Source organism: Erythrolamprus reginae, chromosome 3 (genome assembly GCF_031021105.1).
Source record: "Erythrolamprus reginae isolate rEryReg1 chromosome 3, rEryReg1.hap1, whole genome shotgun sequence".
NCBI classification, from domain to species: Eukaryota; Metazoa; Chordata; class Lepidosauria; order Squamata; family Dipsadidae; genus Erythrolamprus; species Erythrolamprus reginae.
Window position 1 is genome coordinate 124754303 of NC_091952.1, and position 26274 is coordinate 124780576.

The following is a 26274-nucleotide window of genomic DNA, read 5'->3' on the forward strand; positions in this document are numbered from 1 at the left end:
ATAATAAAAAATACAATAGCATAAATAACATGATAATACAAGATCTAACAACAGAGGTAAAATTCTAGGATAGTAAAAAGAAACGGCTGTCAATTATTGATTGTTGATTGTAGGTTAAATGAATCTACAGTATGTAAAATCTGACATTAAACTGTAGTATTAACATAGGATGTTCCTTGTTTTCTATCCAGATCAGGCACTTACCTGAGGCCACATAATTGTAATCCAATCCTCCTGCAGCCCTCTGCGGGCCAAAAATGGGCTGCATGGAGGCCTTGGGTAGCCTGTTTCTCCACTGCAGCTGGAAGGAGAGTCCAACATGGGTAGTTAACCAATCTTATTGGTAGAGACTGAGTTAATTATTTACATATTAATTAGGTACCGCCCCCTTGTATCCCCCATGAGCTCAGTTTTAAAAACTCAGTCTAAGTGTAGAGACTTACTGAGTTTGAGCTTAAGCTAATTAAAGCTAATAAATTGTTTAAAATTGTTTAAAATGGTTTAATAAATGTTGAATAATTGTTGTGACCTGTTTAATTTTTCTGCTTTGTCTTTCAGGCATGGATAGCAGCACAGGAACAGTAAGGAACAACAAGGGGTTCCTGCCCTCCGCGGGCAGCACCCCCAACGATACTCCTCAGGGGTTTTGTATTCCCCCCGAGGGAACACCCCGCAGAGGAGCATCCAGCCTGGGGTCCCTGGCCTCCGAGGCCACACTAAGGCTGCAGGCCGAAGGTGGGGGGGTCCGCCCCCCCCACTGGGAGGCTTGAATTCGCTCCCCGAAGCCGGCGAGGCGCGCCGATGGAGCGATCAGCTGTTCGGCGGCCGGGAAAAGCCGCCGCCGAAGCCGCCGCCGGGGAGAGCGAGCCGCCGATACCGCCGCCGTTGCCGCTGCTACAAACAGCGCGACCGCTGAGACCACCAGGCTGCACGGACAGCAAAGGCGAGAGCCAGGGTTGCCTCCCTGGCGGAGACCGCCAATGGTGGCAGGGGCGCGAAGCGGGAGCCCGAAAAAGACCGCGGAGGTCATGGGCGCCGCCATCTTGCATTATCGGCGCGAAAACGGCGATCTTGGCGGCAAAGCACGCAAGTGAGCTAGGAAGCTCCAGTGCGCATGCGCCAGTGGAGAAATAGCCGAGGCGCCATTTTTTGCGAGCGGCAAGGGCGTGGAGCCAAAAACTTTACTGTGTCTTCATTTAACTGTGAGTAAAATGGCAGAGCAAGCCGGGGCTGACAAAAGCAGCTCCCCCGCTGCCAAGGAGAAGGGCAAAGGGAAGGCAAAGGAGAAGACTAAGGCCTCCCAATCTTCCAGCTCCTCATTAAAGGAAGCGGAAAAGCGCATAAAGGCCCTGGAAAAAAAATTGGAAGCGGCCTTACAGCCCTCTCCCTCTGGATTGCCCCTTACACAGCGGCAGCAGATGACCCCTGAACAGTTGACCACCCAATCTCCCTTGGGGGCCACTGGGATCATGCCAACAGGGGACTGGTCACCTGATAGACATTTTATACCTATACCTCAGGCCATGCCATCCCCTGGCACTTCTTGGCACAGACCGGGGTCTGCAAGTCATTCAGTCAGAAGCCTGCCAGGGCCTTCAGCTACGTTTACTCCCACAGCTGCTGGCTTAAGAGGTCCATCAGGCCCATGGCAACAGATGACCCCTGATCTCCAGGAAATCATCGCCAACGTGTACTCACAGGGCATTGCTACGGGGGCACAACAAAGCGCTAGGCCCCCCCAACAGGCTCCAGAAAGAAATCCTTGGTCAGCACCGCCCCCTTCTGGCGTAGGGTCAATGCTGGAGGACCCACAATTTGAGGAGAGTGACAGAGAATATGATTGGTCAGAGGACGAGACAGTGCCTGAACCACCACCAACGGTGGGACTATTCAAACCGGCATTGTTCAGGACCTTGCTTTGTAAGGCCAAGCAGGTAATGAACCTTGCAGCCGTGCCTAAGGCAACTGACCCTACTGACACGACAAAGACTTCAGAGGCTCTCCTCAAGGAAGCCCAGCCCGAGACTGAACACTTCCCTGCCTCCCACATATTTGTGGAGGGAGCCAAGCGGCCTTGGCAGCACCCAGCGGCTGCGCAAGGGCCTTCAAACATTGAACGGAAGTTTTACACCTTCGACGAAGAAGTCGAAAAGCTCCTGGAGTTTCCGCCAATTGACCAGCCGGTAGTGACCCTGGTTTCTAGTGCGCTGGTGCCCTCGGAAACTGGCGACAGCCTGAGGCCGGAGGACAGAAAGGCAGAGATATTGCTGAGAAAGGCGCATCAGGTGTCCGGCTGGGGGTTCAGAGCGGCTGCCGCAGCTTCATTCATCAACAGAGCTTCCATCATGTGGCTGCAGGAAATGCAGGCCAGGCTCGGGCCTGAGGACGGAAGACTCCGACAGGACCTGAGCAAGCTGCGTGCGGCAGCGGAGTTCTCAGCAGATGCCACTCTTCATGCGGCGAAGTTCTCGGCTAGGAGCATGGCAACCACTATGTCGTCACGACGGCTTCTCTGGCTGAGGAATTGGCCAGCAGACTTAAAATCAAAGTGGAGGCTGGCCTCAAGCCCTTTTCAGGGATCCATGCTCTTCGGGGAGAGTTTGGAGAAGGTCCTCATTGAGGACAGGGACAAAAAGAAAGTGCTCCCCAGGGCAAATAGGAGGCAAGACCGCAGGCCTACACCATACACGAGGCGCCAGAATCCTCGTTGGGAAGCCAACACAAGTGCGGGACAGGCCCAAAGATCCTTTGGTCAGGGCCAATACAGCCAATACAATCAACCATCCTTTCGGTCCGACCGGGGCTCTTTCCAGGACAGACCCCGAGGTTACCAGCAATCGAGACGGCCCTTTCGAGGAGGTAACCAGAGAGGCTTTCGTCGCTCCAAGTGACTCAGCCGGGATGCCAATAGGAGGGAAGCTCCAGCATTACAGTCTCTCCTGGCATCGCACGTCATCCGACAAATGGGCCTTGGCCACCGTTTCGCAGGGACTTCGGCTGGAATTTATCCAGCCTCCACCATCACGATTCCTTCTTTGCCCCGTAATACGGGACTCACAAAAGAGACTACAACTCCGAGAGGAGATAAAGCATTTATTGGACATTCACGCTATAGAGCCGGTGCCCCGACAGGAAGAGGGCAAGGGGTTCTATTCAGTGATTTTTATAGTACCCAAGACCTCAGGAGGCTGCCGGCTCATACTAAACTTAAAGCAACTGAACATTTTCATAAAGTACAGGAGGTTTCGAATGCACTCCTTACAGACAATTATAGCTTCCATACGCTCCCACGATCTCTTAACATCAATAGACCTCAAGGAAGCGTATCTCCATGTGCCCATACATCCAAGTCATCGGCGGTTCCTCCGCTTCTGCGCCGAGGGGAAGCATTTTCAGTACAGGGCCATGCCATTTGGCCTTTCCTCGGCCCCACGAACCTTCACAAAACTGTTGGACATTTTGACGGCAGACCTACGCCAGAAATCAGTCCGACTGATGGCCTACCTGGACGACATAATCGTGTTGTCCAGGTCCCCATCGGGAGCCAGGGAAGACTTAGACAGGACAGTGCAATCGCTGGAATCTCACGGTTTCACAATCAATATGGAGAAAAGTCACCTGTCTCCCTCCACCAGATTACTTCATCTAGGAGCAGTTATAGATACCCTATCAACCACGGTATCTCTTTCTCCGGAGAGACAACGCACAATACGACAACTGATCTCCAGCATCCGACACAACAGGAGAGTTTCCCTGGCGTTGCTATCCAAAATCCTGGGGACCTTGGTGTCAGCCATAGGCATCGTTCCCTGGGCAAGACACCACATCCGGGACCTACAGTGGTTTTTGCTCCCAGCACAGAGAGCCAGGAGGAGCCACTGCAACAGGAAGGTCCGGGTTCCAAAGACAATCAGAGAATCCTTGAGATGGTGGACATCACCAGCTTTAAGCAAGGGTTCTCCCTTCCGACTCCAAAGTCCAGTAACCCTTACGACAGACGCCAGCCTTTTTGGGTGGGGCGCTCACATCGGACACCACATGGCCCAAGGCCTCTGGTCAATCGGGGACTTGGAGCCGGTCAACATCAATTTCCTCGAGTTGAAAGCAGTGTTTTTGGCCCTTCAAGCATTCACTCCACTAGTGCGGGACAGACACGTGCGGGTCCTGACAGACAATGTTGCGACCAGGGCCCACCTAAATCATCAGGGGGGCACGAAGTCACAACGTCTCATGACAGAAGCCAGCCGTCTCTTCAATTGGGCCGAGAACAACTTGGCATCATTGTCGGCCGAACATATTGCCGGCACCAGCAACACGCAGGCGGACTGGCTGAGCAGGACCATCCTCGATCCATCAGAGTGGAGATTGGATCCCGACATCTTCCAACAGCTGACACACAGATTCGGCATGCCATCAGTGGATCTGTTTGCAACCCAGCGGAATACCCAGCTTCCCAGGTTCTACGCACGGTTTCCGGAGCCAGAGGCGGAAGGGACCAATGCCCTTCTTTCCCCTTGGCCACCGGGTCTACTTTATGCCTTTCCTCCCACCAGTCTCCTTCCCAGGGTGGTGGAGAAGATATTAGAGGAGAGGGCGGAGGTGCTATTGGTGGCACCGCACTGGCCTCGACGCCCTTGGTTCTCCGACCTCGTGGCACTGTCGGTGTCAACACCGTGGAGGATTCCGGATCGGATCATCGCCCTCAGCCAGGGGAACCTACAACACCCGGATCCCCAGTGGCTACATCTAACCGTGTGGCACTTGAGAGGAGCAGGCTGAGGCTACAAAAACTACCAGAGAAGGTCATTGATACAATACAGGCAGCACGTCGCCCTTCGACGTCAAGAATATACCAAGCAACTTGGCAGGCGTTCTGTAGGTTCTGTGAACGACATCATCTGAATCCGAGGGAGTCGTCAGTTATTACGGTGTTGGAGTTCCTGCAACAGGGAATAGACCGTGGGTTAGCCCCTAACACCTTAAAAAGACAGGTGGCAGCTCTTGCCACTATGATACAAGTTCCAGAGGCACGCTCCTTGGCTTTTCACCCGTGGGTAAGAGACTTTCTTCGAGGAGCTACAAATAAACATAGCCCACCAGTTCGGAGGTTTCCGTCATGGGACCTTTCGTTAGTACTCAAAGCATTGACAAAGCCTCCTTTTGAGCCGTTGAGGTCCATTTCTCTCCGTCTGTTATCAATTAAGACAGCCTTTCTGGTCGCAATTACCTCCGCACGCAGAGTGTCAGAGATAGCGGCCTTATCAGTCAGACAGGACCTCTGTATCTTTTACCCTGATAGGGTTGTACTAAGACTGGATCCCACTTTTATACCAAAGGTGAACTCTACTTTTCATAGGAAGCAAGAGTTGATCCTGCCTGACTTCTGTACTCGTGGGAACCACCCATCGGAGTTGCGATGGCACAAAATAGACGTCAGACGAGCCCTGAAAATCTACATCAGGCGTACGGAGACTTTCAGAAAATCTGAGCAATTGTTCATATCATTCTCGCCTCATAAGATGGGACTTGGACTATCCTCCAAATCTATTAGTAGATGGCTCAAGGAGTGTATCACGGAGGCTTACAAGGCTAGAAACCAGAACCCGCCATTGGGACTGACGGGTCATTCAACACGTAGCGCGGCCACGTCTGCTGCCTGGGCCACGCAAGCATCCATAGAAGATATCTGCAAGGCCGCTACATGGGCGGCCCCTACCACCTTTGTTAAACATTATAAGTTGGATTCTTTTGCCTCAGCGGACGCAGCGTTTGGAAGGCGTGTTTTGCAACGAGTTTGTGCCTCCACGACGTCCCTGACAAGACCTTCTCCCTCCCATGGGCCTTAATCTTTGGCATATCCCATGTTGGACTCTCCTTCCAGCTGCAGTGGAGAAGGACCGTTGTACCTACCTGAACGGTCTTCTCGCTGCACTGGAAGGAGAGTCCAAACCCACCCGGCACTGTTGAAGTTCAGGGACGCCGGTGTTGGGAGGACTTGGTTTGTTGGATTGTTGACAATAAAAATTGGTTATCCTCTTACATTGTCTTCATTTTTAAAACTGAGCTCATGGGGGATACAAGGGGGCGGTACCTAATTAATATGTAAATAATTAACTCAGTCTCTACCAATAAGATTGGTTAACTACCCATGTTGGACTCTCCTTCCAGTGCAGCGAGAAGACCGTTCAGGTAGGTACAACGGTCCTTTTGGCTGGCAGAGTGCTGCTGGAAGCCAGGGAGGCCATTAACAGGCTGTACGGGGACCATATGTGGGCACCAGGATTTGGCCTGCAGGCCTTGAGTTTGACACCCTTGCCTTAGAACAACCAATAAACATTATTTAAAGATATTTCCCATATATTTTTAAATAAAGTTTCTGCTTTTCTCAGAAGCATAAACAATAAATAACCTTACTTATTCAAGCCTTATAAGCCTCCACTGGGAAGATACGAGACTATTCCTGATTACCAATTTCATATTAAACACATACAAAGGCATATGAAACCAAAAGCCCCATTATTATTATTATTATTATTATTATTATTATTATTATTATTATTATTATTTATTAGATTTGTATGCCACCCCTCTCCTTAGGTGTCAGATCAGCCAGGTCGCCAATATTTAGATATGTTAGGAAAACAACAAAGTCTTAAGAAATTAGAGATGAAAGAAAGGGACATTTCAGACAGAATTGCACAATATCATTAAAAGGAAGTACTGCAGTTTAAGATTTGGATGAAACATTTTATCTTCTATGTAGCTGCAAATGATCTTCACACGTTTTTGTCAACTTTTAAGAGGGCTGCTAAATTTCAAGAGATTAGATTACATCTCATTCAAGAGGAGATAGTGCAAGAGTATTATGAGAAAAAAAACACCTAAATTTAAACACAAGGATAAATTATAATCAGCCTTGATTGCAAGATGGAACAAAGTACCCATAATTCTAAATTTACAACCCGTTTGCTTAGCAACCTTTCAAAGACATGCTGGACCTTCTGGTCCTGAAGTTCCAATGGTCAGCTTTTTACATTAATAGTAACAAGAATTCCAGTAGAGTGTAGAAGAGGAAAAAAGCATTATATCTGTGAGCCTTACTCAAAAGCAGGGGATGTACAGTATATTCTGGAAACAAGACAGCAGTATTTTTAAAAAAGTGATAAGACTGTAGAAATTGGACATTGTTGTTAAGAAAGAATTGATTATAGATAGGCCACCTGGGGAACCTATTAAACGTAGAGAAGATCTAGAAGCAGGTAGAGAAGCATAATATAAAAAAACAGTTGTTATAGAAAAAGCAAGAATGCTGCAAAGGATGAGTCTAGAGAAGATAAAAATAAAATAGAAGAGTTTGTCATTTGAATTGCTATTCTACAACAATAGAAAAATTAGTAGTAGGGACATTAGTAAAAACGTCAGGTTGAAGCAGTAGATAAGAAATAGTTGGTGACTGCTCCTCCTAAGAAAGCAGAATGCCAGACAAAGCAGAACAATCAAGACAAAGTTGTCAAGAAAGTGAAAAGTATTTCAAAGGAAGAAATGATGAATCAGAAAAATAAGGAACAATGGAAAGTCTTCTGAAGGTCAATAAAATTATCTTCAGTTCCATAATCACATGAAGAAAAAGCTAAAGATGCTATTAGAAATTTGAAAAAAGCCTCAAAAGAATGTAAAATTGGCTGAAGTGATTCTAAAAACAATCCTTGGCATGGATCTTTAAGCTTTCACCGAAAAACCCACAAAAACCTGAACATGTTGTAACTTCAGCAGTTGCAGTTAAGTAGTCTGGGAAACTATAGGTTTCCTCATCTTTTTAGGAAAAATAGAATAAACCATAAACATTCAACAGAAAGACGAATGCTAAGCTAAAATCAGCAATTAACAGTATAATAGTGTAGCACTTAACAAAAATCAACAGATGGCAAAGAAGAAAAAGCAAAAAACAGCAGCTATGAAAGTAAAAGATAGTGGGCAGGTGGGCAGGAGGGGGGAACCTCACGCTCCTTTGACCAAAAGGTGGCTGCTGCTGCTACCTACTGCCTCTTCCTTCCCATGCTAAAGGGCTCCCCTCTCCTCTCGCCCGCTCACTTTGTAGCTGGTGCCTTTCCTTCACTGTGGTGACTCCTCAGTTTGGCTGAAGCCGAGTTGATCCGGCCGGGGCGAGGTGCCCCCTTTTGCCTCTCCTGGTCCTTTGTTTAAATAAGAGACAAAAACATTTTCACACTAAAACAATATTATAAGACATGGGGTTTTTTTCAATAGGCAACTGGCTTTCTGGTTTTTCTTTGAAGGCATTTTGCTTCTCATCCAGCAGAAGCTGAAGTAGCTTCTTGGATGAGAAGTGAAATGTCTTCCAAGAAAAATTAGAAAGTCCAGTTGCCACTTGAAAAAGCACCTTTGGGACAACCATGACCTGGATGACTGAGAATCTCCATAGACACTAGAAAACAACATCTTAGAATACGAGATGAGTAATAAGCACTCTAGTTTTTCCATTGTTGTGATGCCAGTGCAAACCTAAGAGAAATTATACCATTTTTCAACCATATAAAAACTGGTTTTACTGCAAAATTGATTAGTTTGGTTTTTTTCTGCAGCTTTTTTGGCCAGGTATTGAAGTCCATACTATCACAATGTAATATTCGAGGTATTAGGATTTGCATGTTTGATCAGCTGCTATCGCATTAGGAGCTTCATGTGGAAAAATAACAGGCTGGGTTTTGTGCCCCCAGATGTTTAGAACCTTCTAGAAGAGAGGTGTCAAACTTGCAGTCCGTGGTCCAGAGGCATCACACACAGGCCACACCCATGCCAGCTCCGCGAAAGGAAAAAAGTCACAAAATGTCACCCGAAGGCAACTTGACGTGGCAAGTTCGACACCCATGTTCTAGAATGTTAGTTTTGGAAATACATCCTACTTGTAGTCAGGCAATTTTGAACTGTCAGCTAATTCAGAATTGCATGTAGACCTTAAAAGCATTATTTTTGGAGCCTTGATCACTGTAACCTCCAGGCTTTGCCATCTGTATTGATTTATGCTCCATTTCAAGTCATTATATTGGCTGGTTGGCAATTAATATTCATCTGCTTCATTCTTCATCAGAACCAGATCAATAGCAACCATTTACGGAGGGCTGAGCAAGAGATCACAAACCTTCAAGGAAAGATCCAGTATTTGTCTGCACAAAACAAAGGGCTTTTGGCACAGTTAACGGAATCAAAACGAAAGCAAGCAGAGATTGAATGCAAGGTATGGACAGTGGATAAATGAATTGTATTACATTGCATATCGTATTTGTAAACTAAAATAATAATAATCTCCGTTAATTGCATTAGGAAGAATGGTAAATTTAATGCCTAATTATCATTAATATTGGGTGGAATTTATTAAGTGTTAAATAGTATATCATTTGTATATTAGATTATTAATTTTAGAAAATCATGCTTTTATACATTTATTTCTTACATACATTATGTAGCTTTCTAGGAAGTGTACTCACATGCTCTATACAATCTCCTAGTTTTCAATGATTTAGAGTAAAATACTGGGTTTATTTCATTAAAAAGATCAGAATTTTCCTTCTCACTGCTTGGGAAACACTTTGCAACTTTTCTGTACCATTCATACAATCATGTTTTGATTAAATAGAGTATATTGCGATATTTATTGTTTATATGTGTATCCCATACATTTGTTTATTGATAAGTGATCCATTGTTGTGTTGTTAGAGCTGAACAAATATTAAACAAATTTCTGATTGGGTCACTTATTTGGGTTTGGGTTTTATTGTGCTTCTTGTATGTTAACACACACATTAGATAAACATTAAAGGATTGGTAAGAGAGGAGATAAAATTCTTGTTGATATACATTTCAGAACTGGAGGGGCTGCATAGAAGTTGCTTCCCTTCTTAGCAATTTCATTTTCTTAAAGAAGCATATTATTATGTTTAGACAGTTCAATAACCTGTAGGAATTCTGCAATAGATATTGTTTTCAAATTGTGGACAACCTTATATAGAACAATATCTGGGTCAGAATAGAAGTATATGTGCATCTGGGTTTTCCCATAAATAATCGTCATTGATGAGCCTGATATAGTTAAGATGGTGTTTTCTTTGTCTCAACCGCTTATTCCTGCTTTGATCCCCATCAGGATCTCTTCCTGTTTATTATTTGCTGAGGGAAGAAAGCTTAGTGGTCGGATATGCAACAGATGTTTATCTGTGGGGAAGGAGGGCACAGATTGTGAGAAGGAAGGTACAGTCATTTATTTCAGTATTCTGATGCTGATTATGGTTTACAACAAAGTCAGCTTTAGAGTAGCCAAAGACTACAGGTTTTTTTAAATTGGTGACATGGTCAAGAGCTAGAATGGACAAGCCAGTGGTATCACAGAAGTGGTCAGAGCCTGTTTTTTCATCACTTGGAATTTATTCTGTATTTGAGAAAATATACTCTTGGGAAAAATTAATATGTAGGTAGTCCTCAACTTACCAACAACCATTTGTTTAGCAACCGTTCATAGTTACAAAGGCACTGAAAAAAACAACTTATATTTATAACAGTTGCAGCATCTCCATGGTCATGTGATCAAAATTTGGGCACTTGCAACCAATATGTATTTACAGCATTTACAAAAATCTGTGGATATGCGATCAGCATTTGCAACTTTACCTCCGAGCTTCCAACATTGCATAATCAATGCGGGAAGCTAGATTCACTTAAAGACCACATGATTCACTGTAGTAATTTGCTGTGCAATTGTAACTAAAAAGGTCACAAAACCAGGCATGATTTGTTTAACAACTGCCTTGCCTTTTAGTGGAAAATTCTGGACACAGCTATGGTCCTAAATCAAAGACAACCTGTAAGCTGATCATTTTTATAGAGTGAATGTTGATAAGAGTCCAGTTGCTTATACTAAAGGTACAATGATTTAAACATAAATATCCATCCATTTGTTTTCTACATCAATTTTCCTGCACTGTGACTCAGCTTGTTACTTATCCCTTCTTTTCCGTAGAATAAAGAAGAAGTGATGGCTATAAGACTGCGAGAGGCTGACAGCATAGCAGTTGTGGCAGAACTCCAGCAGCATATAGCAGAACTAGAAATCCAGGTAAGAATGAAAACAATTCCTCTTTTATAACTTCCTTCCAGTTTTAATTTAAAATGCTCAACATAGACATTAGTTTATGGAACTATAAATTTAGAACTTCTTTTGCAAACCGTCTACTAAACTTCTGTAGAAATACCAGCAGTGTTCCTGACTAGTAGCTATCCAGCCATACAATTTTGATTGGAAAATAGCCTACACATGCGTAGAATTAGTCACCAGAGCTGTTCCTTAGGACTGTAAATTGCTGGATGATCACTAGTTGGGAGCAGAGAGTTGGATAGTTACAGTATGTACCGTATGTCTCTTCTGCCATCTGGTTCTTACGCACCCCCCCCTCAGCTCAGATATATTAACCTTAGTTTTCCCATCATGCATGAACATCATTAATGTGCTTCACATAATAGTTGTAGTTTGTAGTGATTTCACCTTTCCTTCTACCCCAGAACTCTGTTTTTAAAAACAGTTTGTATTTGTACTGATAAAAAACTTTTTGCGACCTCAGGATTTCTTTTTAAAGTTAAAAGAACACTTTTTGTGGCCTCAGGATTTAAAAAAAAATTAAATCTATTTTGTATTGAGTCATTAGTTGAGTTTTATAGTACAAAATGGGAATATGCTCAGCTTTTGTGCAAGCCTGTGGCACTGAGATAAGCACAGTTGTGTGTATGCATTGCAACAGTTTCCTGGATTCGGAAGACTTAACTGTCCAGTTTAAAATATTTATAAACAGACAGTTCACACTAAATGGACTTGATTTGCTAAGCTGCGGCTGTGCTGTTCAAAGAAATTACGAAACTAACTCTCAGATAAAGCATTTGGTTAGAAGATAGTGATACAATAATATAGCGATAAACAACACCAGAAAAATGAAGGTAGTTTAAATGTTATATTTTATACTAATTGTGTTTAAAGTATGCCCTTGTTCAAATAGAACCATAATGCATTTTACATAGGTCCATCTCTTAAGGATAATTATTAATCAGGATGTGCTATTCTGTTTCAGGATAACTCTGAATTATTTAAGAATTCAGGAATTTCCCTTTCAGGTCAGAATTGGGCCACAATAGTAAGCTATTTCAGAGTTTTCTGTGAAATGCCTTGGTGCATGTGTAAGATGCATTTGGCATTAAACATGTACAGTTTGTCTGGTTATTACTACACCCACATTATAACTGAAATTATTTAACATGCCAGTTCCTAGATAAAACCAGTTTGGGGCCATTGTTAAGGAAATAAAAGCATCTTTCCAAAATAACACGTGTTCTAATCTTTGGTTGACACATTCATCTAAGTAATTTGAATTCCTTTCATTTATTTTGATGAATTCAACCAGAATTCTCTACATTCTTTGTTATGTTTTGTTTGTTTGTTTGTATCCTGCTTTTATTATTTTTACAAATAATTCAAGGCAACAAGAGCCAGGATGGCACAGTGGTTAGAGTCCAGCACTACAGGCTACTTCAGCTAACTGCTAGCTGTAGTTCAGCAGTTCATATCTCACCATCGGCTCAAGGTTGACTCAGCCTTCCATCCTTCCAAGATGGTTAAAAATGAGAGGCCAGGCGAAATAACGCCCGGCCGAAAATTGCCAATGGCGGGAACCAACTCGGCTCCCCCATCGGCTGGGGGCGTTCCCCGCAATAGCGCTGGAACGCCCCAGAGCAATCAGTGGCCGCTCGGGCATTCTGGGTAAGCCGAGGGGCGGGGCGTGTGCCCTTTATCAGGGCTTGCTTGCCCCCCCGGCTTCTCTTGCCCCCGAGCTTGCCACCAAATGGACACCCACCCTCCGCTCAATCCAGGATGTTTTTATAGGTCGCCTGGTTTGGGGCCGAGTAGGAATTTTTGCAGTCTTATGGCATTTGCTACGGATTGTTTTTCGCCTACTCCATCCTGGACGAGGGTAAGGATTTGTGGTTACCGGGTGCATCTGTATATAAATAGGTTCTGATTCAACAATTGGATGTTTATATTCTTGGTCACTATATGGCAGAAACGGGGCGGAAAGGGTATCAGTAGCAACTGTGTGTTCTCCTTTGGGCATCTTTTGTAGGGTGATTGGCACCCCCATTGCACAACTCAAGCTTCCTCCACGGACAGAGAGGTGTGAAGGGGGTGCCCTTGGGGCTCACCTACATCATTTCCGGTTCCGGGTCATGCAAGGCGAGCCCTCCCACGTGCTGGGCGTGGCTTACGGGTCGGGAGTAGGCGGGGCACGCCTCACCCAGACCAGGCATGGAGTAACGCCCATTTCAGTTGCCCAAGTATGTTGTGTTCAGGAAACTCCGCCCCATTTAGCGACTCCTGCAGGTCTTTCTGTTAATATTTAATAAAGTGACCCATTTTACCCAGCTTGGTGTCCGAGTGTTCATTTCCCGTCCAAGGCAATGAAGATTGTTGGGGGCAATATGCTGATTCTGTAAGCTGCTTAGAAAGGGCTGTAAAAGCATTATGAAGCATTATATATCTGGGTGAGATCATCCAAGGGCATGGGGTGAGGTATCATCAGTATGCTGATGATACCCAGTTATACATCTCCACCCCATGTCCAATCAGCGAAGCAGTGGAAGTGATGTGCCGGTGCCTGAGGCTGATGGGGCTAGATGGGTGTCAACAAGCTCAAACTCAACCCCAACAAGACGGAGTGGCTGTGGGTCTTGCCTCCCAAGGACAATTCCATCTGTCCGTCTATTACCCTGTGGGGGGGGAATTATTGCCCCCCTCGAAGAGGATCCGCAACTTGGGTGTCCTCCTCGATCCACAGCTGACATTGGAACATCATCTTTTGGCTGTGGCGAGGAGGGCGTTCGCACAAGTTCGCCTGGTGCACCAGTTGTGGCCCTATTTGGACATGGAGTCATTGCTCACAGTCGCTCATGCCCTCATCACCTTGAGGTTCGACTACTGCAACGCTCTCTACATGGGGCTACCTCTGAAAAGTGTTCGGAAACTTCAGATCGTGGAGAATGCGGCCGCGAGAGCTATTGTGGGCTTACCTTGGTTCGCCCACGTTTCTCCAACACTCCGTGGCCTGCACTGGCTGCTGATCAGTTTCCTGTCACAATTCAGAGTGTTGGTAATGACCTATAAAGCCCAACATGGCATCGGACCAGAATACCTCCGAGACCGTCTTCTGCCACACGAATCTCAGCGGCCGATAAGGTCCCACAGAGTTGGCCTTCTCCAGGTCCCATTGACTAAACAATGTCGTCTGGCCAGCCCCAGGGGAAGAGCCTTATCTGTGGCGGCCCCGGCCCTCTGGAATCAACTCCCCCCAGAGATCAGAACTTCCCCCACCCTCCTTGTCTTTCGTAAATTGCTTAAGACCCACCTGTACCGCCAGGCATGGGGGAATTGAGACATTTCCCCCAGGCTTATATAGTTTTATGTATGGTATGCTTGTGTTGTATGGTTTTATATAATGGGCTTTTAGATATTTCTTCTTTTAAATATTTGATTTGTTTATTGTATACTGTTTATTACTGTGAGGTGAGGTGAGTTGAGAGAGGGTGATTTTCCCAGCTGCCTTTCATATCTAAGATAGGACTAGAACTCATAGTCACCCAGTTTCTGGGCTGGTGCCTTAACCACTAGACCAAATTGGTTCTTCTGGTTTATAGATCTTCAGCACATCCAAGAACACTTAAACCTGTATGAGGATCTCAGTCTAGTCTTTTTGCATAAATAAGTATTTCTATCAGAATGTGGATTATATGTTAATGGTTAATGCTGATGATTAGTGCCTACTTTCCCATATTGACCATATGATATTCCTGTCCTTGACATTAGAAAACATTAATATTTAACTGAGAAATCTATTTTCTTTTGGATGAAGCTTGAGTATGTTATGGAACATTAATAAGTTGAAAAAAAATCCATTTAGTTGCGAAACTATTTTTGCCAGGTATAAATGCTTACTTTACAAAAATAAGCCTGCTTTTAAAATTCATGGAATCTTCTTTAGTAAAAGCAGCAAACCATGATAATGTGTATAGTGCAGCATGTGTATAGTGACATCATCATTCAAATGTTGCATTTATACGTATGATATTATTACATACCATACTGACATCCGTAGCATTTGCTCCTAGAGCTTTCTCCAGAGATGCTGAGGGAACATCTTTATTTATTATTATAAGTCCCACAAAGCATTTCAAATGACCTGTACGTCTAAAAACAGAATTTCCATTTTCACTATTACAGGAAACTTTTAACATTCTCTAGCAGCATGATGTGTTTTTTTTGAAAGTACAGAATGAATCATCCTAGTCACAAAAAGGCCACAAATCTCCCACAACTGTGCTGATGAATAAACCTAATTAGTTTTTCAGTACAAAATGTCATTACTCTGTAGTAAAAGTTGAGCCAATGTGGGTGAGGGCAAGCCTATTTCAAACATCCAGAATATATTTCCCTCCCCAAATATTTTTTTCATACCTGGAACATAACATAAGTATAAAATAGAATGCAACATAAGAAAAATCTGTTATACTCAAATTGCTATTGAGGTCTCTGTGATATTGAACTGAGGAGACTGCATCCTTCCATCCATCCAGCCAGCCATTTACATTAAAAAGTTTTTAAAAAGTTAAGCCAAGGATAAAAACCAATAAAAATGGAAGGAATGAGAATTAGAATTCAAATGTTAATCTGCTAGCATTTTGCAAATGGTTTGGTTTTGCTGGCATTTTATTTAAAGCCAGGATTCTCCATTAGTGATGGAAAGTATTTGCTAACCCTTTAGAATATCCTTAATCTGTCATTTTATTTTTAGCCTAATGTCAGTAACATTGTGAAGGAATTTACATACATTACTAAGAGGATAATTGGTTTCAATCCCTATTGCATTACTTACATGAGATAACGCTTGCTTTAGTTTTTAGTTTGCGGCTTCCATAAATTGATGAACATGTTCTTCTGAAGCATTCTTATCTTTGAGTTATCTTTAATAGTACTGTAATTTTAGTTCTAGGTTTCCTGTTGAGAATGTACTTCTTTGTAAACCTAACACTTATTCTTCATTTTTTTCTTAATTCAATGGAATATATTTGGATTTTAGTTATTCTGACTGGCTTATTCTGACTTCATTTCATATTATTTGTAGCAAATCTGATCAGATATATTTGGGAAGGCAAAGGTTTACTACATAGGAGCCAGATCCATTATAGAAAAGGCACATTTTGTCAGGTGTACCTAGCTCATAGTTTTTGTTTGTCTCCGTGGAATGCGTAACTTGAAAATAGATGGCAGTTATTTCATTTTTTCTCTTTCAGGTACTTTCATATGGATTTAATAAAATGACAACAATTACTAGGAAAATTAAATTGCAAGAGCATATAGCTACCCATTTAACCATATGGAGACAAGTTATGTATAGCTAGCTGACAGCTGTCCCATTTAGGGAATATGTGAATCTTTTTACAGTACTGTACATCTTCACATAAAAGAATTAAAACTGTTCATTCCTTGCAATTAGATTCATTTGTCATTTTATCAACCACTGAAATGCACTACGAATTAAGGCATTAATCATTAGAACTGTAATCTCTGTAATCTCTCTGAAAAGCTCTGAATCCATTTTGGAAAAATTGTATTGTATTAAATCAAACTTGCCAATAAAGGTTTTGGATCTGATGTGATATACTTATTTCCTTTTCCTCAACAGAAAGAAGAAGGGAAAATTCAAGGGCAACTGAATAGTTGTGACTCTACTCAATATATTAGAGAATTGAAAGATCAAATAGTAGAGTTGAATCATGAGGTAAGCTATCATTTTTGCTCGCTTAAATACCTTTTCTGTAACTTATACTTTGCTTTTCTTCTGTTTGCTGATTCCAAGTAATTTGTTTTTTTCAGAATTTTTACATTTTTCATTTAGTCAGAAGAAAATACTAAACATGAATAATTTTGGTCTGTAACAGATGAGGAAATGTCTTTTTGATAAAACCTAACGTGATTACGCTTGTACTTATTTTAAAATTTCTGTACAGACTTTTGATATTTTTTTCATCAATAACACTGTGGCAGCTGACTTTTCAACTTGGTTTTAAAATTGTTCTCTTCTGAGAGCAAAATTTGCAGAAGTATGATAAATGCTATTTCAGCTTAATTTATAGGATCATTTTAGTCAATTGGAAATATTTAATGCAGCTATATAATGTTGAAAAGTATGGACATATGAATTTCAGTCTTAATAAATAGTGAATGGTAAGATAAAAAATATAAAATACCTAGAATTATGCAGTAGAAAGCTTATTTTGACCTTAGCCATAATATTACCCATAATCATTTTAGTACTTTTTATGATTACTAAATTCACTCAGGAGAAATTGGTTTGCAAACCATATTATATTAATCTGCAGTCCAGCTACAAACATTTTTTTACTATTTATTAATCAAAATTATGTGAGGGCCTCCTCTATACAATGAAAATTTGGACAGCAAATAGAATAAAATCATAATCCATAAAATACCCCTACCCCCATCAAGTTGAGAATACCCCCACCCCAATCTCAGAACATACACCATGCATATTCTCCCACACAAGAACTCCCATAACTAATACCCTGGCTTACAAGTATATGTATAATGTATATGGAAAAAGAGATCCCGTTGTAGATTCAGATACATGTCTGAAAAGAACTTGCATCATTCTACATCTGCAGTCTCTCTACGTGTTTTTACATTGAGCAGAATATGCATTGCAGGTAAGAAAGTTAGAATAGTGATTTTTATCAATATTAATTAGAACCTTTTATCAATATTCTTTGGGAGACCTTATAGAAACCAAAATAAAAAGGGGAGTAGTCATTTTTTCTTTCTTGTTTTAATATCAGTTTGTATAATATTAGTTTTGTAATTAACTCATCTTGTGTCTTTATTCTTGGAGATAATTCCATTGTTTAGTGGGGTTTACCATTTGGCATATATGCCTGGGTTTTAGCACTGATTATCTGTTTGTGCCATTGAAGTTCTGCTTCTGTGACACCCAGTAATAATGAGATGCTATTCTATGGGATAGTTTGTGAAAGTTATATTTGGGCAAAAAGTATTGTTTTTAACCAATTGCTGACCGGGTTTTCGTTCTTTGAGTACTTGGAAGTATGATAGCATAGTCTTAACCATTTGACCTTGAAATCATTACCCGCTCTTTAAAAAGATATTTGAAAAGTTTATTTCATAAAACGTATTATTTAACTAGCATATTGTATGTGTAGCAATCCTACCTTTTCTAAAGAGACAGACATGTATAGTTTGTTTTTGGAAATTACAAAAGAAATATACAGTGTTCCCTTGACTTTCGCGGGGGATACGTTCCAAGACTGCCCACAAAAGTCAAATTTCCGCAAAGTAGAGATGCTCCCTTCCTTCCTTCCTCCCCCTCCCTCCTCCATTCCTGGTTTTACTTAACCCCAGAACCTGCAGGGGAAACGGGGCAGCAACCTGGGGGCTTTGCTGCGCTCGCTGTGGCAGCAGTTGGCGGCAGTATGGCTCGACTTCAAGTGGAGAGTACCAATGGAACGAGAATTAAAGGGGAAGGATCGGGAGGCTGGGGCGGAAGCTGAGCTTTTATTTAAAGAAGCAAGATGGCTGGGGGGGGAGGAGGAGAGTTAAAACGCACAGTATTGTACATCAGGAGGCCTCAGAAAACCCTTGGTATGCAAAAAAACCATGGAGTATTTTTTTAATAATATTTTTTGAAAAACCGTGGTATAGACTTTTTGTGAATGTCGGACCCACGAAAGTCAAGGGAACACTGTAATAGTGATAGCAGTTAGACTTATATACCACTTCATAGTGCTTTACGTCCCTCTCTAAGTGGTTTACAGAGTCAGCATTTTCCTCCCAATAATCTAGGTCTTCGTTGAACTTGATGAGATGTACTATGAGAAAATCTTGCAGTTTGACGTAACATTTACTTTCATATGGATTTAATTCCGCTAATAGTAAATCTTCACAAAATTTCAGTTCAGTAAAAACCAGATTTAATAGATTGTAAAAATATGTTATGTAAATACTGTATATTATGTTTGCCGAAAACAGGATCTCATCAATACAGAAGTCTTATTTGTAGAATGAGGCATATACTGAGTAATAAATATTGTTGTACCTCAGTACTTGACTGCTTCAAAACTGAGAAAGGGAGTGGAAACATACTCATACTCATGTTAAAGTCATTGCTATATGAAATAATATAGCAAATTGGGTGTTATCAGGTGCAAGTCATGTTAGGTAGCAATGAAGACTTTGCCAAAACTTTGGGAAGAAACAAGCAAACGCTTACATAGTATATTATCCATTTCAGAAAATTGCATTTGTTCGAGTCAGTATCACTGAAGGAGGAATATTTTAGGACTGCATTACAAGACAATAGTAGCCAGAATTGAAACAAATATCACTCATCTCCCACCTATAAATACTGTCAGGCCTTATCTTACTGGTATAATGTTATCACCTGCTGAGGCATGAAGGCATAGGTATATTTGGAATAACTGAAATATCTATGGTAAAACAGAGGAGGCCTTATTTAACGGATGGCTTTAATACAGAATGCATGCCAGACAGGCAGGTACAGGCTTAGAGAGAACATACAATACTCACAGTGTTATATAGCAAGCCCTGGCTGAGGCAGGAACCAATCCAATACACAGTAGCTTTCCCGCTTACAAAGTAACTATGGAAAGCGCCCTATCAGAACCTTGGATAGGGACGCCAATCGCACGGCTCTAACCGGCCGGCTGTTTCTAAGCAAACACAGCACTCCTAACCCCTTGATTGACACATACATAGTCCTTTAAATATGCCGGTTTGTAGCGCACTCTCTCGGAGCGCCGAGGCATGACCGCCTGCTCGGGAATCCTCTCCGAATTTGATTCCTGCACTCCCTCTTCTGAATCCAGAACTTCCTCACCCCTTAATGACTCTGAGGCAGCGTTTCCCCCTGACAGTCTTACGGGCGGCTGAAACTGACTGTGAACCGATTCCGGCTGCTCACTTTCTCCTTCCCTTTGGAGATCGCTTGCCCTGTCAATCTGGATCTGGTCTAAATGCCTCTTCCAAACCCTTCCATCCAAAAGTTCTATTTCAAAAGATCGAGGCCCCAGCTCTCTGCTTACCGTTCCCCTTTCCCAATTCCGTCCTCCTGAGTATGACCTCACAAAAACAGTGTTTCCAATTTTTACCTGTCGGGTCGGGGTTACTGGCCACTGCACTGTTTGTGAGTACCATGGGTGCAGTCTATCAAGAATGATGCGGAGCTTGCGACCCATCAACAGTTCGGCTGGGGTTTTACCCGTGGCCACACAGGGGGTGGAATGTTGCGCTAGCAACAAATCTGCTAGCCTTTCCTGCCAAGAACCTTGTGGCATCCTCTTAAGGGCGTCTTTTACAGACCTAACTGCCCGTTCCGCCTGGCCATTACTGGCCGGATGCCAAGGCGAGCTTAACGCATGTCTGATGCCAGCTGATGCTAAGAATGACTCAAACTGCACCGCTGTGAACTGGGGACCGTTGTCAGAAACGAGAAGGTCGGGGAACCCATGCGTGGCAAATAAAGTCAGTAGGGCATCTATGATCGCCTGAGCGCAGGTAGATCTGAGCTGGACAACTTCCACCCATTTCGAATGGGCATCCACGACTATTAGGAAGGTCTGTCCCATAAAGGGACCGGCTAAGTCAATGTGTATACGAGCCCACGGTCCAGCTGGCGGCTCCCATACCAGCGGCTCGGCTCGAGGAGGGAAAGGGCGACTTTCCTGGCACGCTGCACATCCAGCTACTGTTAGCTCTACCGCCTTATCCAACCCAGGCCACCAAACATAGTCCCGAGCTAAGCTCTTCATGCGCACTATGCCAGGGTGACCCCTATGCAATAATGCCAGCACCTGGCTGCGCAAGGTTTCTGGAATTACCACCCTACTTCCTCGCAGCACCACCCCCTTCTCTACAGAGAATTCTGATTGACACCTGAAAAATGGGACAAAAACATCTGCGGGGGCTGCAGCTGGCCATCCTCTTAACACCCATTGCCTTACTTGGGACAGAATGGCATCTCGACCAGTTACTCCCGCTACTTCGGTTGCAGAAATAGGAATAGTGCTCTCAGATAGAGCGAACACGGAGCTCGCCGGAGCCGGTTCGACGAGAACATCTGGCAGCGGGCATCTGCTCAGGGCATCAGCGTGTGCTATGTGGTGTCCTGGCTTATAGGATAACGTATAATTGTAGTTCGCTAGGAAGACGATCCAACGAGACATCCTGGGTGAAAGGACCACCGGACTTTGACGGCTGCCAGATAAAAGCCCCAGCAATGGTTGGTGGTCTGTGACTAATTCGAAATGTCTCCCATATAAGTAATCGTGGAACCGCTTGACCCCCGCAATTAGTGCCAGCGCCTCCTTGTCGATACTGTATGTCCATAATTTCTTTCTGCTGAAGCCAATGTGCGAGAGAAAAATGCCAGAGGGGCTTCGGCTCCACTTGGCAGTCTGTGACTGAGGACAGCGCCCACCCCGTGTTGTGAAGCGTCACAAGTCAAAATTAAAGGTAAACCTGGTGAGTATTGGGTCAGCACATTGTTGGACAAAAGTATTGCCTTGACCCCGTTAAATGCCACTTCCTCCCTTCTTCCCCAGTGCCAGTTTGAGTGCTTGTCCAAAAGCCGGTGTAAAGGCTCGGCCACCGATGCCTTATGCGGAATAAAAACCGCGTAAAAATTTAAGAGACCCAAAAAAGCTTGCAGCTCAGCCTTGGAACGTGGCCTGGGGGCATCCCTAATCGCCCGTGTCTTTTCAGGGGTGGGGTGAATTCCCTCCCCATCTACAATAAAGCCCAGGAATTCCACCCTCGGGACACCAAAAACACACTTTTTTTCTTTTAGTTTAAGCACCGCATCCCTGAACTTGGACAAAACCTTTCTTACTCGTGCCATCAACTCATCTGTGGAACTCCCCGACACCAGGACGTCATCAAAATATGGCACAGTTCCTTCGAGCCCATATAGCAACCTTTCCATCAGGCCCTGGAATAGACCTGGGGCAATGGAGACCCCAAATTGTAAGCGGTGACACTTGAATACCCCCCGATGGGTGATGATTGACTGCGCTTCTGCAGCTAGGGGGTCAACGGGAAGCTGCTGATAAGCCTGAGACAGGTCAAGCTTTGCGAACACCCGACCCTTTCCCAAAGTGTGCAGCAGCTGTTGCACCACTGGCAACGGATATGAGTGGTGTGCCAACGCTTTGTTAATGGAACATTTATAGTCCCCACACAGCCTAATTCCCCCATCCCCCTTGAATGCAATGACCACCGGGGTTTCCCATTTTGCCTGATCCACCGGTTCTAGCACCCCCTGGGCAATCAGTCTGTCCAGTTCCTCATCCACTTTTGGCCGGAGGGGAATGGGCACCCGGCGGGCTTTTAAACGAACCGCCGGTTCTTGCGGGTTTAAACCGAATGAGATCGGGGTTCCCGTATAACAGCCCAACTGACCATCAAATACTGTTGGAAACTCCCGCGCCAGGACCTCAAACCTTCCCATATCACTGACAGTATTTACTCCAGTCACAGAGAGTCCCACAGCCTTGAACCAGTCCAATCCTAAAAGATTAGAAAAGGGCCCATTAATCACGATAAGAGGCAATTTGCCCACGAAAGTTTTGAAACGGACTGGGAAACGGCCCTCCCCCAAAATAGGAATTGGTGTCCCTTGATAGTCTTTCAGTTGCACAGCGCATGGAGACAGGCGACCTCTGCTGATAGCTGGAAAACAGCGCTTCAATGTCGCCCACGAAATTAAGGAATGGGCAGATCCAGTGTCCACTTGCATAGGGCACCTCGAAGTGCCCAACTGGACCTCCAACGAGATCTTTTCCGCTGAACTAGACATCTCCTTCACAAAAGTGGTAGCCAAACGTGGCCGACTATAGATAGCGTTGCAATCCTCATGCCGGTTTGAAGGGAATTTCTTCTGCCATCGGGGAATGAAACTCTGGGGCTCCCATTGCTCACGGGCTGCGGCTGTGGAAACTCTGCGGGAACGGCAGACCCTGGAAAGGTGCCCTTTGGCACCACAATGCCAACACACGGCATCACGGGAAGGGCAGGAGGACCTCAGATGATTGCCCCCACAGCCCTGACAAGGTGACTGGGGTGGCCTGGGACGGGTAACAGGGGCGTCCCGGTTCCTGTTCACTGCCAACTTGCACACCTCCTCCTCCTCTGCTTCATGACTGCCATCCTCTTCAGGAAGAACGGTGGCCCTATCAGTGGAAACCGTAGTCTTACGGGTGACATTAACGGTGCTGTCCATGGCTGCCAGCGACTGCGTTGACAGCTCAAACGCACGAGCCTCCGCTAGCGCCGCTTGAAATGTCAAATCCCTAATGGCCAGGAGACGCCGCTTAAGCCGACCGTCTCTCACCCCGATTACAAGCCTGTCTAGGAGGTAGTCATTCAGGTCAGCAAACTCGCAATACAGTGCCGCACGGCGCAGGGCGGCCACATAGTCATTTATAGACTCCCCCTCGGCTTGGTTCCGCTGGTAAAATTTATAGCGCCTCGCACACCGAGATGGAGCCGGGGCATAATGATCCTGCAAGGTTTTTAAAAAGTCTTCCCAAGATACATCATGGATTGAAGTAGGGGCAAACAATGCTCGGGCAGTTTCAAACATCTTGGGGCCACAAAACCCCAGGAAATAAGATCTTTTCCTGTCTCCGGAAATTTCCGTGTACCCGTTGGAGATTAAGAAGCAATCGAAACGGGCGACATAGGACTCCCATGTCTCCCCTTGGGGATTGAAAGGGGCGAAAGTAAGCTGCACTGACATTTTCACTTACGTACAGAGTCCAAGCATAGAATTCCTCAAGAAATGGCGAGAATCCTCGTCGCCAGTAAAACAGAGGAGGCCTTATTTAACGGATGGCTTTAATACAGAATGCATGCCAGACAGGCAGGTACAGGCTTAGAGAGAACATACAATACTCACAGTGTTATATAGCAAGCCCTGGCTGAGGCAGGAACCAATCCAATACACAGTAGCTTTCCCGCTTGCAAAGTAACTATGGAAAGCGCCCTATCAGAACCTTGGATAGGGACGCCAATCGCACGGCTCTAACCGGCCGGCTGTTTCTAAGCAAACACAGCACTGGACTTGAAATTATCGAAACAAACTGATTGCTTGCTTTTCCAGCATTCAGTAAATGCCACCATAGGTCAAAACTATGTTGCATACTATAACATAAACGACAGTGCCTGCATTTCATTAGTTGGAAAACTTTGCAAAGCAATTTTCTGAAAGGATCTGTTTAGTGACCTGTTTCCATATCTAGACTATCAGGTTTTGCCTGTAAGTATGTGCTGCTAACTATCATAAATATTAACATGAGCCAAAATCAGCCAGATACAAAAACAGGCCTCTTCAGGAAGATGTATTGATTCAGTTGGCTCTTGAAAAGATTGAATCCAAATTAAAAAAATATTTTTACTGTTCTCTCATTTGTACTATTTCTCAATTGTATCAACTGCTTTAATTGGAGTTAGTGCCATTTACATATGTTCTGCATTCCTGAACAGTAGTTTTGGCTTCCTGTTGGATACTCCAAAGAACAAATGTGTTGTGTAGATTAGAGGAGTGGTATATAAGATTAAAATGGATAAGATTGCCCACAGGCTACATTGGCAAACCACAAAGTTTCTTGGGAAGTAGAAGGAAGGAATAGTGGTTTCCAGTTATAGAATGAAGAAAAATCCTGGATTTGCAGATTGTGACTTTTGCATTGTGAAGTGTTTTTAGATCCTCTCCTTTAAAAAAAAATTCTAAGGCAATAATTTATCTGTATAGTAAAAGCAGCTGGATTCTATGCAGTAAATCCAGTAGCAATACCATATCTGAATTGTAATGCCAATCACCTCTATTAGAACAGACATTTTTCTTCTGCGGTTTTGTTTTGGGTAACTTATTAATCCCTTCTGTTTTACATGTTCTTTGATTTGAAGTATTATTAGCCTCTTTTTAACAGGTAATTTCCATCAAAATATGAAATTGATATGTACAGCTAATTCTCAACTTAAGACCATAATGGAGAACTTCCCATTACGGTTGTAAGTCGTGATGGTCATAAAGTAGAATGCCATGTGTCTGACTTGGTTTTATGAACTTTTTTTGCAACAGATGTTAAATGAATCACCATGTTTGTTAATTGAATCCATCGTTGTTAAACAAATTCCACATGTTAAGCAAATTCATTGTTTGCTTTGGGACATTTTTGCCAGAAAAAAAAATTAATGTTTTTTGGCAAAAATATAACCACATAACCACAAATAGCTATAAATGCAGGCTAGTTGGTGTGCACCCAAGATGCTGTCATGTAACTATGGAAAGTGTCATCCATCAGAACTGGATCATAAATATATTTTGGAGTGTCTATCATAACTTTGAATAATAGTCGCTAAAACAACTGCCTGTAAGTTGAGAACTACCGAACAATACCCTATTTTTATAGCAAATTCATATCTGTAGGTATGTTACATTTAATTGTTGTGAAAAGTAGTTGAAGGATATTAATCTTATGTGACCTTTTTATATTTCACCTCTGCAAGCAATAAGCCTAGATTTTTTTAAAAAGTCTTTAGTTTATTGTAACTTTAACTATTCTTTTGATTGTGGATCTGCAAGTAAACAAAATGTAGAGCAAGAATTGCTCAGAGATACAAGTTATATTTATGATAAGGAAATGTTTAGCTGAAGAACATTTGACTGATATCTAGATTCTCTTCAATGGAAGGTTTTTAATCATTACAGATAAATACCTGCAGAGATTATTTAGATAGGGGATCTCTTTTCTGAAACTATGTCACTTCCTTTTCTTAAACTTGAAAGCTAAAAAAATCTTTCTTCCTATCCCCATTGAACCTTGCACTATCACTCTTCTGATGTTTCTTTCCTAATGCAGTTAGTAAATGATCCTGATTATTCTGATTCTATTATCTCTTGTTCAGATCATGTTTCTGTTAAAACAAAATGGGCTTAGTACAGATGAAACATTCTACTTTTAGACAATTGTTAATGCTAAATAATTATTTTGCTAAATTATTCAGGCTAAATAAGAAAAAAAGGGATTCTCAGATAGTGCTAAATCAGGGATGTCAAA

The 26274-nt window shown here is 43.3% G+C and overlaps 1 protein-coding gene across 4 annotated transcripts in view; it reads left to right on the forward strand.

Moving 5' to 3' along the window:
- Positions 1-26274, forward strand: part of EVI5 (ecotropic viral integration site 5) — a 105393-nt gene that overhangs the window by 63477 nt on the left and 15642 nt on the right. For all 4 annotated transcript variants that reach the window (XM_070746561.1, XM_070746564.1, XM_070746562.1 and 1 more), the window contains 3 exons: positions 9107-9253; positions 11030-11125; positions 16788-16883. In XM_070746561.1, coding sequence (XP_070602662.1) covers positions 9107-9253; positions 11030-11125; positions 16788-16883 — 339 coding nt within the window. The remainder of the gene's footprint in view (positions 1-9106; positions 9254-11029; positions 11126-16787; positions 16884-26274) is intronic.